At 37.5% G+C, this 14,404-nt stretch overlaps 1 protein-coding gene across 4 annotated transcripts in view; it reads right to left on the reverse strand.

The window, feature by feature from the left end:
• Positions 1-10,788: 10,788 nt before the first annotated feature.
• The window catches only part of ELAVL2 (ELAV like neuron-specific RNA binding protein 2), a 52,297-nt gene continuing 48,681 nt past the window's right edge, over positions 10,789-14,404 (reverse strand). For 2 of the 4 annotated variants that reach the window (XM_010131059.1, XM_010131058.1), the window contains 2 exons: positions 12,223-12,261; positions 10,789-11,754 (listed from right to left, as the gene is read on the reverse strand). In XM_010131059.1, coding sequence (XP_010129361.1) covers positions 11,427-11,754; positions 12,223-12,261 — 367 coding nt within the window. In that variant the 3' untranslated portion in view covers positions 10,789-11,426. Of the gene's footprint in view, positions 11,758-12,222; positions 12,262-14,404 lie in introns of all 4 variants that reach the window. The other 2 variants (XM_010131056.1, XM_010131057.1) reach the window with 2 other exon arrangements.

Genomic DNA, 14,404 nt, shown 5'->3' on the forward strand with positions numbered 1-14,404 from the left:
AAATCCACCCCTCACATGCATGGAGCTTTGCTTTTGTTTGCGACCACATCCATAGGATGCCACTGGGGCCAGTGTTGTGCTATGGCCATTATCTGAACTATCATCGCTGATCAGTGTTACGCTTCGAATCCTGAAGGTCTTCTGTATCAGGAAATGGAGACAGGTAGCTTTCTGAGAACAAAGTTTTAAAAAAGCCCTGGAAAATCCATTTGTTTTCAACATAATTTTCACTAATGGGTCAGCCTCTAACAGCCTTTACCAGTCTGCCTCTGTTTCATGCAATAGGTCCATTTTTCAGTGAATTGTGGGAAGAACAGATCTGTTTGGAATAGCACAACCTAGATAAAGATTTAATTTTCTTCACCTCTTCGTTTCTCCTCTCTCTTGTTGGTTTTGCTGCAGAGTATTTGCTGTAGTGTTCCCAGACTTCAGAATTTAGCATCAAACTCAACTGATTGTCTCAGCTGATTACCCAGCTCATCATTTACCATCTCTTGCTATGCACAAAACTACTGTTTTGACAGCACAGAACTGGAAGGCTCATTTTGCCTTTGATCTTGCAATTCCGACAAAACTGCATATAGATTCACCTGGTAGTGGTACAGCAGAAATCAGTGTGAATTCTGGCTTTCCTCTAAAGAAACCATTAGCAGTGGAATTTACATAACAGAGCTCAAACTCAATGGTGGTTTGTTTTTGCAGTTTACTTTCCTGAGGTAGACAAGGTAAAAACATTTTTATCCTGGAGTATGCTGGGGAAAAGGGAATCCTCCTACCTCTGTCAAACAGAACAACTGATAACTATTCTTACCTAAGGGCAATGAATTACTACTATTTCCAAATACCTTAAACTAAACAAACGCAGCTCCTCTTGATCCAGGGTCTTCGGGAAAGAGAAAGCGTTTTCACAGACAGCTCTTCAACTACTACTACTATAGCATTAAGCATTTTCTATATACATTTTTTTATTAAAATCAGCTCCTTGACTTCACAATGGGCTTTATGCTTCACTGACCTCTTAGAGAAATCTTGAACACTAGGAGAACACATCACCACAGAGGCTAGTAGCTTCATTAATCGGAGATTTGACCTTAACCCTTCAGGTACAATTTCTGACTTCTTCCCTGAAACACAGTAAGTAGCCTACTTCCAGGAAAAATAATCACCTAGCAGCTTCCAAAAATTTCAGTATATTTACAAACTCAATTTGAAATGTTGAGAGGCGTATGAATAACTACAGAACAAAGGGGTTAACAAAACCACAGTGAAAAATGACCATTATTAGAATTATTTCTGTTCTAGAAAAAAAAAGAGAAATTCCATCTCAGTGTTTTTTTCTCTTTTGAACTTATCATTATTGCATAATTTTCTACTTTTCACAGTAAATGTATGAAATTTCCTAGGACAAAGGCTCCTAAAAAAAAAAATACTATCTCAATATTAGTATTCATGGTCTATTTAAAAGTCAGCTTCCCATAAACCTTCAACAGATTTCTGGCAGAGCAACTATCCATAAACATTTAAGTCTAGGCCTGCCTTTTTGACAAGATATAAATCAGATACTAAATTGCACAAGTGCAATAGCCCTGTGGCCAGAAAGAAGCCATACTAGGACACAGTGTGTCCTCTGACTCTGGCTCGACCCTGTACATGCAGTCCTTGTGCTGAAAAGACCACGCAGACTCTGGACCATCCTTCCACGCTACATTTGAAGTCAGGTTTTGTCTGGCCTCCACTTCAGCTCTGAGGAAGGGCAGAGACAAGGGGTGACAGGTTCCTTGAACAAGCCTGCTAGACCTGACACAAGATACCCACTCAACATCCTAATTCTCATACACAAAGAACAAAAGCCGTGTTTCACTCTTCCCATGTAGCTACTTGTGTATATCCTTAGTACTGTATGGCACATTATGATTTCTGACATGTTCTTTTAGGAAGCCATTATAATTATGAACAATTTAGCGTGTTTGGAACCTACTCCTGTTAAAAATTCATTATGTTATTTACAAGAGCACACACGCAAGATATACATTGTGGGGGGAAGAGTGGCATGAAAAATGCTGTGGTTATGGGGGAATTTAATCACTGTTCACGCATGCAAAAGTACATGATGGATTTGTCTACCTTATGAGGGATCGCTGCCTCTCTAAGCTAAACATGTAGAAGCATCAGTGCTATGTTTGGTATTTGGATCACTTGGGCAGTTGATTCTACACTCCTCCAAAATTTTCCTTTCAACTCTGCACTAGTGAAAAGACTGCTTAAATGCACAGGAAAAAGATTACACGAACGATGCAATCTTTTCTCATCTGTAAAGATGCCTGCAGGCAGGGGAATCCAGATGAGCCTCCAGTTGCTTAAGAAAGTGTCTTTCTACACTCCCAAGTCAATGAGGTGGGTGGATCTTCTTTCTTTGGGTCTTCTCCCTGCCAGTAGCTTTGACAGATGGATCTTCTCAACCGCACCCATACATCTTACAGCAATAGAAAAGGCATGTGCAGTCTAAAGAAAAAAAGTCCGTATTTACACATCAAGGTAAGTCTTATTCCCTCCTAAACCTTCCACCTATGAATTCTTCCTAATGTTTGGAGAGCTTTATTCTTATTTTGCACCTAGGTTTTTTTCGTAACTTGATTTGTAGTAATGGGAATTTATGCTCTTCTGACTGTATCAGGAATACAGAAGGGCAGTAGGGCACTAACGGTAATTTTAGGACAGAATGGAATTAAGAATACAGACTTGTTAGAGCTGAATGCTGCATTTCAGTCCACACAGTAGGAAAGAGCACAGCCTCAGTGAAAAATTATTAGCTCTCAAACTCGTGTTAGTAGCCAAAAGGAGAGAAAAACATACCAGCATTCAAAGTAAAATGACACGCTCCTATTCTTCTGCTCTCCTCTTTTCTCCAGAGTCTAAAAACATCATACTGTCAATAGTGATATACTAATAAATCTGAATGTGAGCAAAGTTCCTTCCATAAAGCATTACGCACAAAATACCAGGCCAAAGCTAGAAGTGACAATACACAGGCAGCTGAGAGATAAAAAAATACCCAGCAAAACAAACCCAACCCTTTCCCAAGCTAGCTTTGCTTCCTTTACTAGGAAAATCAGGTTCTTAGGAGGATTGACAGAGCTCACCTGGTGAGCAGCTGCCTGGTTTTAGAAAGAACAGTTCAGAATCGGTAAGGTTTGCCAATATCCAAAGACATTTAAGGGGACCTAACAAGAAACAAAACTTCTATGGTCTTCAAAGTGAAGTGCCATTCCCTGTGAACACGAAACACCTGCTCATCTACAGGCAAAGGAGCCTGACAGGCAGTGAGAATTAAACTAGGTAGATCCCACATGGTATTTCTGTGGTGGTCTGGAGTTACTCAAGGTGGAGAGGTGAAGTATCAACGTGAAGAAAAATGCAGGCATCTTCCCAAAGCTCTTGTGTTCATTTAGGTAAAGAACAGCATGTCAGCAAGTCTGATAGAAGATTCACCTTGGATGCCTCCAGCTGACTCCAGCTCTCCTCCACAGCCAGCCTGATCTGTTTAAGAAACTGAATGGCATCTCTTCTGACTAAACACACTCTGACAACAAAGTGCAGAGCTGCTCACTTCATCCCATTTGTTAGTTACTTTGGTGACTTTTACTACATACTGTACGTATTCCTGAAGAAGCACTAAACAAGTTCAAAGCAATTTTCTGAACTCAAAGTCTCAGTTCTTGATTTTCCACTTGTCTTGGTAGCTAAGTGAAACCAGATTATGACAGGAACAGGGCCTCTCCCAGAGCCTGACTCTGCACTGTCCCGAAGTGTAGAAACTGGAAGAAGACAGCTTTGCCCAAAATGACACAAAATCCCACATCAGCTTCCAGTGGAAAACCTTGGGGTACCTGTTGCCATGACTACTGCTAGAATCTGCCAAATAGCTCTCAATTTGCAAGTTTACCCAACTCTTCAAAGCTTCTCTGCTGAAGAGATACTTGACATGGGGCAGACTCACTAGATTGTTCCTGAACATGAAAGGTCCTTCAGTAGAATGACAGCACTGTGACAGATGTCACAAAATATTCCTTCTCAAATTCTGATCTTTAGCTTTTTCCAAATTGTTTAGAAAACAATCTAAGGAGAAAACATTGTCAATCAGCACCCAGCGTGGTCATATAATGTCTTGAAAAGACTCCCCAAAATCTTACAGCATGTATTCCCTGGATTAGACTTCATAAGGCTTTTTTCAGTTAAAAGTTTATAAACGATTAAGAACTACACAATGCTATAAGGTGATCTGAAGTCTTAGTACTCTGAAGTAAAACAAAGACATTCCCACCTGGAATATCTTACCAAATTGGTCTTCATAAATGGAAGAAACTACCAGCTACTTCTCAGAGACAAGAGGAAAAAGAAAGCCTTTGTGGCAGCACCTTCAGGAACTTTACATAGTTGGAGAAGTATCAACTTTTTTCAGGAAAACTGAATTTGCCTTTAAGTGCCTGGTACAGACCTTCACTGACCTACAGAAATCCTCATCTAGACCTGCTGCTAAGGAAAAATGTCTGTGTGGAACAGAAAACAAAGTTATTTTGATACCTCTAATAATTACTTCAAATTTCATCAAGAGGATGGAAATGTGGTCAATTTCTTGAGATTCTTCCCACAAAATGAAATAGCTACAGAATTTTATTGTGAACAGATGTTCAAAGCAGGGCTCTCAGAGCCTCTTCAAAGATTTACCATTACCAGATTATCAGGTGAAGTTCTCAAGAAGTCCACTGTCAACCGGCAGAACAGCTGAAATTTGGTAGCACAATTTAAAAGCTCCTTTTCAGGCTTCTGCAGCCTTTTAGTTATTTCACATCTTTCTTTACTTTGCTTCTGCTTTTCCTGGAGAAGCTGTCTTGTAGCAGGAAATGTAATACCCATTTTCCCAGAGAAAGCAAAAAACCACAGGACTAAGCAGGGCAGTCTGAAACAAAATCAGTTTTGATAAGCTCCACACATAACCTGAATTTTCAATTACTTTGTTAACTTTCTTTTTTGTTCAGACTTAACCCTTTTCAGTTCTTGCCCCTCTTCCTCCAGTTGTTCTGAGGAATGGTCACATAAATTCCTAACATATCAGCTTCAAGGTTATGTCAAATATTGTTAAGCTGTCTAGAATGTGGAAGACCCTATTTTCAATCAGGAAAGAAAGCGGTAGCTTCCAGCAATGAGTTCTCACTTGAGAGTAAGTTGTTAATCAGCTGTGGATCAGTGTATCCAAGTTCTGGATAGGCAACCTAATGGAACTAATTCAAAGATTATTTTTGCTCTTGCTGGTCTTCCCTGAAGTCTGTAAAACACCTAGCCGCCTACACTCTTGTTCTTAAGCTTTTCCTCCGTAACCTGGACAGATCTATTTTCATGGCTTGGATGCACAATGAATGGGCTGGTTAATAACAGATCAGAGAGGTGGGATAGGGCACAAAACACACCACGTGTGTCTGTTGAGTGTTAGCAATGAACAGGAATCTGAGGAATCTCAGCTCTGTTAAATATTCCGCCTGTACAAAAAAAAAGCCTACCATCAATGGGCACAATTTATATGCCAGCACCACAAAGAGTTTCAAAAGTCAGTTTTAGAACGTATCTGAGTTTGTGGCAATAAAAATGGACACGCAGTTTGCCATGAATATGCAACATGTCACTTCAAGGAAAAAGTAATTCAACCAGAAAGCCTTTGTAGTAATAACTTCTCAGAAAACACGAACTGTTGAATAGGGAAGACAGGCAGCTTCAAGTGAAGGGTACAACAGAACTCTTTTGGATGGATCAGAACAGTGTCAATGTTAACCAAGGACAGAAAACCAGGCCACCATGCTTTTGCCTGTTGTATTTTGTACAGTGGCACAAAGCACAGACAGTAGCAGGAAAGAAGTGTTTCACTTTTATCTATCTCCACCTCTTTCTGACAGACCACGCTGCTATGGAATACCTTGTGTTTCTAAAAGTTAATACCAGACTTTTGAGATAAGGAGACATCAGTAAGTGCTGGACTAGCTTTCAGGACTATTTAATTTTTTATTAGAGAATATTGACTTTAAATGTTGACAAATAGCCCTGCTGTCTCTGCAACTGAGTGACCTGCACAAGCTTTTATCAGCAGAACACCTCAATAAACACTCAAAATTAAGGACATTCTTGCACTCAAAGCAACAGAATCAAGTGTGCTGTACTAAGCAAGGGTCTGCATGAGAATAATTTAATAAGAATTGCCTCAAATTAAAATTCAGCTCTCTGGTTTTGTAAAGTATGAAGCATTTATAATCAATACTCCGCCACTACTTGTAGCAACTTCCCTTACAGTATTACAGGGTCACTAAGAATGTACTGTTGACTTAAATGCACGAGTTACATGATATAGTATATAGAACAAGATTATCAGATGTTTCATTAACTTTCTGCAATTATGCTTTGTTTTTAGAGTGACCTTACAAACAAAAAAAGTTTTTCTTGTTCCCATTCATGTCTGTGCAGAATGTTGATCAAAACCAGAAATCAAGAAAGTAATTGCAAGACAGTAATGCAGCAGACTTGATAGCATAAAGATAGGCCACCTCTTAACCCACTAAAGTCACTCATGTTGCTTTCAAAGTCCCTGGAAATTTACATTGCTTCCTCAGTTTTTGTCATCATTACTAAAAGCGTGGGCAACAAGTCAAGCTTCTCAGATTAAAACTGCTCTTCACCCCAAAATCAGACTTGTATATTACCACCGTGTACCTGTTCCACCTCCCCCAGCTTTGTTTTTAAGCTGCTTGGCCCATATGACCTCTGTTGTACTAGCACATCTGCTGGCCCAAAGCATTAGTTACCACAACAGCAGTTGTGTAGAGAGGTGCCTCTACACAAAGTGTAGTTAGGAAAATTTTGGTGTAAAAATAGATGAATTCTTCTTGGTTTTGAGATGCACACATTACATTATGGAAGTCTGAACGCCACAAGTGGGAAAAGCCCAATGTTAAAATCAGTGCAAGCACGGTTGGATCAACAGTATTGACAGGGCTGAAATAACAATCCCAGGCTATTCTCTTACCCATGAAGAAGCTTATCTCAGACTGTTCATTTCTCAAAATATTAAAGCAAAAAAACCTGATACACTGTTTGCTAGTCATAAAGCCATAAAATTTTGATAGTAAATCCTAATTTAAAAGTGATTAAAAGTGCTGCTTTTCAAGATTTAACGTAAACCATTGTTCCTACACATTTCTCATCTTCATATGGTGTGTCTGAAACTACAATACAAAGGGGAATAGATTTTAAACGTCAGGCCTGCTCAGCAATAGAGGTAAGAGTATCCCCGTCTTACTGGTACTTGAATGACCGTGATGTTATGCAACTAATACACACCATTTACAAATCCAACAGACAGTTGTCAACTTTAAAAAACATGCCTTTTTCATTCACTTCAGGAAAATGCTTTCCTGCCACAGGAAGGCTTTTCTAAACAAAGGTGGCAAGTTCACCTGTCATGGGTGACCTCACTGCATACACCTTTTGCGTGAGGCCACTCAAACCTCAGGTTTCTGCAGTAACAAAGCCCTTCCACAAGTGCCACAGCTAACACTCATATAGCCTACTTACAGCTCACACTGCCAGAATCACGCTTCCATCTTGTCTTATCTACCAGTGTAATCTCACACAGAGGTTTACAGACATTCCTGGAACTCTTTTATTACTGAGGTACAAAAGTAATACCATATTGCATGAAGTAGTTTTACATTTTCTTCTTTAGCTTTATCATAAAACTTTAATATAGTAAGAAAAGTACTACTTCTATATAAATTTGCATCAGGTTCCCTTACTCATGAGTTCCAACTACCCAGAAATACTCAGCTACATATAATCAAATTTGTATCTTTCAGCACTGACCTTTTCTCTGGGCAACTGCAGTTACAATGTGTGGTTCCTTGAGTGACTGCACATCTGTAGCTAACACTCAAAATACAAGCAGTTTTGATTTTAAACTGAAGGCAAATGACATGAATACATTTTGTCCTCATTTCCATGTAACAGAATAATTCAAACACATCTAGCTAGTTACGCTGTACTCAAACTGGTGTCAGCATAGAACTAAAACCATCCTTCCGTGAAAGAGTGCAAGCTGAACACGCCAATGTCCCTGCATCTTTTCATTACTCCATCCAAAGACCATAAACTGCATGAAAAGTCATTAGTACAAACTATTTCTGTACATAAACACAAAGTCAGTTTGTTAACACTAGTTCTGACTGACATCTTGAGGTACTCTTCTCTACAGACTTATGACTCCATCATCCACAAACTTGACTCTGTCACACTGTAGTGATAGGATGGAAATGCTCTACAAAACACATACTACAAGGTTTTGTATCAAAAATCTCTCAGAAAAGATGTAAGAGAAGGTGAAGGAAAACAAAACTAAAAGCTATACTGCATAAACCACTTCTGGAATTGTATTCTCACTGGTGGAAATGCTATCGTTCAACTGAGCAAAGCAAATGAATTTGGGAGTATATGTACTTTAAAAGGGCAAGAGACAGTTGACTGATTTTGAAACAATTTCTTTAAGAGTTGGGAAAAGAAAAGCACAGCAAAGTAAGATTAACTGAATATCCACTCAATTAATGGAGCCTAGAAATTAACGCAGTAATTAACCAGCAAATGGACACTGCAATGAAGAATAAATCCTTTCCTCGCCTCTGTATTTATCTTAACACGAGAGCACTAACTTAGCTACATTTAATGGCAGTCTGCTACAGAGACAGCAAGTTAATTTTTACTGAATGTGTTTAATGACCTTCATTTATTGTATATCAGCCTAAGTAATAAGTGATTTATATAAAACTGAAAAGCTTCTACACTAATTCTAACATAGCAGAACTAGTACACAGCTCCACTGTCTTAGCAACTTGTTGGTAACTAGGATCCTAAACTAAGTAAAAACGAGCTCTGGAACTTTCCAGAAACCTTTCACTTGGATTGCTTATCCATTAAAGCAGAGGATAATATGGTAAAAGACCTGCTCATGACACTGTTTTCCCTTCAACTTTGTTTATTGATGTACTGAACATGAAAAAGTACAAAGGATCCAAACACAAAAGAAAACATGTACAACCTCTTAAATACTTAACAGAATATATTTTCTATTCCAACAGATGTGAATAAAGTCATACTATACAACTTCAAATAAATACCAGCCTTATATTTTACTAAGTGCTCTGATAAACACTGTGAAGTGAAGCCCAATTTACATGCCTTCTCATCAATGCCGTTAGTTGCTACAGTAGTATAGGAAAGAAGCATGTAGCTACTGTTTTCCCCACATTGGAAAGTTTGTGATTTCTATAGCATATACAATTTTTAACGCAGAGGATTAGCTTTAACAATCTAAATGCACCTAAGAATGAGGAAGTGCTCAGGAAGCCAATTGATTTTTGAATAGCATTGAGTGGGTCAGCATGAAAACTCGCTTACTCACTTTAGCACGCGCTTCACAGTATATGTACTGTACTATACTGAAAGATTTATAACTACAATTTAAAAGAATAAGAACCAAAAGCAACTGCAAAGATAGTGTACAACTATGTTATGCATAGAACATTGCTTTTTCTAAGGGGAAGCATATGAGCATCTCAGTTTATACAAAAAGCAGGACGTAACTACATAGTTGTCAGTGCATCCTGGTGAAGGCATTAAACCCTCAGCTTTTTTTAAAAATTTAATTATAAGCTAGATGCTAATCAGAAAATATTCTGTATTTTTTTCTTAAATTTCTTCAATACATGGTAAAGACTTTTTCTATTTCCCCAAATAGTGATTTAAGCATCATACAAAGTTAAATTTCAATAGCATACAGGTATTTATGGTTTTTGTATGAAAAATGTAAGGAAATTTGTTCAAAACTTATGATTATACTTGTCTTTTACCACAAACATATTTATAAACAAAAAGATAGCATCACCATAAACAGCTGAAGCTAGACTATCTACAGACAAAAATAGCAACAGATCTGATGCACTGTAAATTCAAGTCCTCAGGACAACAAAAATGAATAAGCAGACCTCAAGTAACAATGTTAATGCCATTTACAAAGAAAAAACTTATACAAAAACATTCAGAATTGAACATCACTTGGCATGTAACTTAAAAAATAAACTGAAGTCAAAATTAGCGGAAAGGTTCATAACTCAAGGTCTTATTTACATTACACAAAGCTCAGGTGTTAGCCTTGAACACAACTTTCAAAATACCTCCAAATATACCCAACTCAGGCTGCTTCTGCTGATTTGCTACTATGCAAACCAAGCTCAATGTCTTTTCTTAAGACAAAACAATTCTTCAAACAATAGCAAGTACATCACTAAACACCATGAGCTCTATCTGAAGGGAATTCTTTAGGAAGAACAGATTTTTTTCCCCCATCTCTCAGTATTTTCAGATTCCTGCTTGCTCTTGTATTATTTTAAATTTTCATTTGTTTCAAAATCACAAATTAATGTGAGCCGCCTATTACTTAATAACCAGGATGATCAAAGACTCCACTGATGATTACAAAAATGAAACCAACAGTGCAACCCATTGACTCTACTTCTTAATACAAAGGTCTCAAAAGTATTTCTACATCATAAATCTTTCTAAATTTTCCCCAACAACTGCAAATTTCCTGGTAAGTTTTAAAAGCTCACTAGGTGTCATATGAAGAGATTTCTCAAAGTATTCAAGTCAAAATATTTGTTCCAGGACCAGTAAAAAGTTTCTCCAAATTTTTTTTTTTTATAAAAATAGATGCTTTTTTAAACCCACATCAAAGAGGCTCTTATCTCTTTGGCAAGGTACTGCTTTACGAAAAGTTCTCCAGTATTCTTACAATAGGCTTTTATAATGTGTTCCCATTCCCCAACCCAAATGATAATTACAAAATAAATACTGCTTATAACTTTATAAATAAAATGTAAACTTCAAATACTTCCCTTGAACAACAAAACCAGCAATGTATTATAATGTAAATTAAACACAAGGCAAATCAAGTAATAACAAAAGAACCAACTTGAAGTGTAACACAAAGCCTCGATATTTACTCATGGGTTAAAGGCAGTCATGAAAAAGAAAAAAACTTCTTCCCTTAGCTGAAACATTTTAAAAGGTCCACCTTCTTCAAAGAAGGCAATAGAATATGCATTGTGACAGGTAAAAACCCTGTAACTCTTGTCAATATTCAACAACAAAAGATATTTAAGAAGTTTTAATTCAAATATTAGCAATAAAAAATCTCACATATTCTTAGGATGCTAAGTAGTCATTTTATCCCCATTTCCACACTGGCATACAACAAAGGCATTTACTAATGCATAAAGCTTCTTGTAAATTGCCTTTGTTGTATAGTTTTCATGTATTAATGCACTGAGAATAACTTGTTAGGCTTTGTGCGTTTTGTTTGTTTTGAAGGAGACCTGCAATACTCTGTCCCCAAGGCGGTATCCATTCAGGCTGGCTATTGCCATAGCTGCCTCATCATAGTTTGTCATAGTCACAAATCCAAAACCTTTGCACTTGTTGGTGTTGAAGTCACGGATGACCTTCACATTGGTTACTGCTCCAAAAGGTCCGAACATCTGCCAGAGGATACTCTCATCAGCATCAGGGGCCAGGTTGTACACAAAAATGCACCATCCAGTTCCTGCATGTCCAGGGATATTAATTCCAGCCAAACTAGTCATTCCATCAATGGTCATTGGAGGAAACCTACTAAAGAATAGGGGAAAACAAATTAGAATCATAAAGTAGCTGTTCACAGAAAATCCCAGCAATAATAATAATTAATAATAATAATTAAAAAGATACAGGGCTTTTCACAGCATGGACACGTTGGCCAGACTAACAAGGTAACATTGCTAGTATTTTTTTCTCTAACTGCACAAATACTGTATGTGTAGTATCTTACAAGTCGGGTAAACAGTGCTAGGTCTGTCTGAAATGAAGTACTACAGAAAAAACAGAGAAAAACATGCTATAAAACGAGCAAGGATTAGCAAGACAATTGAAACACGAATTCTGCATAACTGCTACAGAAGATTTGTCTCTCATGCACAATGCACAAAAATGAACAATTTCACCGCAAGTCTCAAAAAAAAATCCAACGTAAGTTCTACTTGAAGAGTACACAAAATAATTAATAATTTGGTTATGAGGAACCTAGTAGTTCTTTGTTACCTCTTTACTCCATAAGCCATGTTGAGCAGATTGTCCAACCTGCAAAACATTTGGCAAAGCATTCAGTCTTCAGAATTATATTACTGCCACATGCCTTGCACTGCACAGAACTTCATGCAAAGTTCAAGTATCACCACTTGCAGAGCTGTGGCACCTTATTACACCTGATACACTTAGTGAATACAAAATAGATGTTCTTGTGTAGTATCCACAGCCATAAGTAGTTCAGTTCAGAAAGTGCACCACTACCACAAGTCTAGCCTAAGTTGAATATTGTTAATATAAAGTTAGTCAGCGACCACCTCAGTGAAGTTTTGCAGAATACTAACTTGTTTTGAATGAAGACTTTACCAAGGCTTCTGACAGCGTGACGACATGAACACCCAGAAAGACGGAGGGTTTTGGAGCAGTAACAAGTTACATAAACTGCAAAAGAGATTTTTCATTTTCCTACTCTTTTCCAGAACAAAGGATTTAGAATATTTACATACACATATATTAGATTGTAGGGTCTCTCCATGTATTTCTTCCCTCACCTTCCCAAGCTACTAAACTGTGGTATGCAACCACAACTCTAAACTCTAGTCGATACCCAGAACATGCGGTGTCTACCAACCCTAGTAATCTGATTCCTGAATCCTCATTCCATAAAGTGCTTTTCTTTAGCATCCTAAAGAAGCTCTGGTTTCTTCCTGGTAAAGCCCAGACATGTAAAGACAAACTCTTGTTAAAAAAATGAGCTTTGGTAAAAAAGGTACACTTGATATACCACTTACAGCTACCTTCAGATCTGTACCTTACTGTGATTTCTCTCCAGTAACACACTACAGGATTTAAGAAATATTACTGGTATACGGAATCCAAATACAAGCGCTGCAGTAGCATAACTACCACTTGCGTACAAAAATCTTGAAGGTACTTGATCTTGTTTGGAGCCAAGTAAAGGTCTCAAACTATAGAGCACTATGATTATGTGATGAGCAGGGTTTGTGGGAGGCACTGACAAGAAAGCAAGATACAATCTCTAAAAGAGCAAAAAATTAGAAAATTAAAAAAAATTACTACATCAGTAGACTTAGCATGGCTAACAGAGGACTACTGTCATTAACATTTGGGGATGGAAAGGCAGGTGAAGAGCTTCAGAAAACTACCCCCAAGAGGTCTTTGCTCTAGAGCAGTCAGCTGAGGACTTCATATAGTAATGGCACCACCGTAACAGTTTTCATCAGTTACCAGGATGACTTAAAAATATTCAGGAAAAATTCTCATAGGCACACACTGGACCATTTTTAAAGATGCCCTAATTTACAAATCCAACAGAAATAGGAGAAAGATTATATATAGCTGCTTTTAAAAGTCCAGCTCAAGACTTTTCTTAGTAAGCAAAAAAAAAAAGTATTTAATTGATCCTATTGTTCTCTACTGAAGTTTACACTGACTCTGATTTCAGGCCTCCGTCAACTGTTAACAGAGACAGGGCAACTGCATCAGGTAATCCTGTCAACAACTAAGATTTCTTGCATGTTAAAGACGTGAAAGATCAGAAGCATTGCTGCCATCTGAATTACGTGGTCAGCAGAGCTGGAATGCTGTAATAAGAGCAAAGTGAAGATCTGAAAGGGAAAAAATTTCCCTGTGCGGTCATAAAAATTTGGCAAGGCTTTTTTTATTTTAGAGAAGAAACAGAAGCCTGAAGGCCTTCCCCAAAAATATTATAAGGAAAAATAATCTAATTTTCTCTGCAACCTCAGTTTACCTTTTGATCAGCCTAAGTGAGAAAGATTTTATTCTTTCTCCTATTTACTAGAGAATTAATACCTACAGAGTGATTTTTGCTATATTCTATTTCTAAGTGGACTAAATCACACCATCCCTTACAGTTGATTCAGGCATCACTTTATACGACACCTAGTATCTCAGAAAAACCTTCCCAGTGAAATTTAACTGAGCAATCATAAAAACATACTTTCTTTTAAAACACAAAAAAAATCACAAACGATCAAACAGAATTTTTAAGTTTCAAAGACTAATGTTGCAGGACAGAGGTAGTCTTATTTAACTGGAATTACTTAATTTCATAGTTCCTATCCAAAAAAGCCTTTAAAAGTTGGAAAATTTTTTACAAATCATGATTGATCTACCTGGAATATCAGTTAAATACAGATGCTACCCCAGCCAGTAA

The sequence above is a fragment of the Buceros rhinoceros genome, unplaced genomic scaffold (genome assembly GCF_000710305.1).
Source record: "Buceros rhinoceros silvestris isolate BGI_N320 unplaced genomic scaffold, ASM71030v1 scaffold9952, whole genome shotgun sequence".
In the NCBI taxonomy this organism is placed as follows: Eukaryota; Metazoa; Chordata; class Aves; order Bucerotiformes; family Bucerotidae; genus Buceros; species Buceros rhinoceros.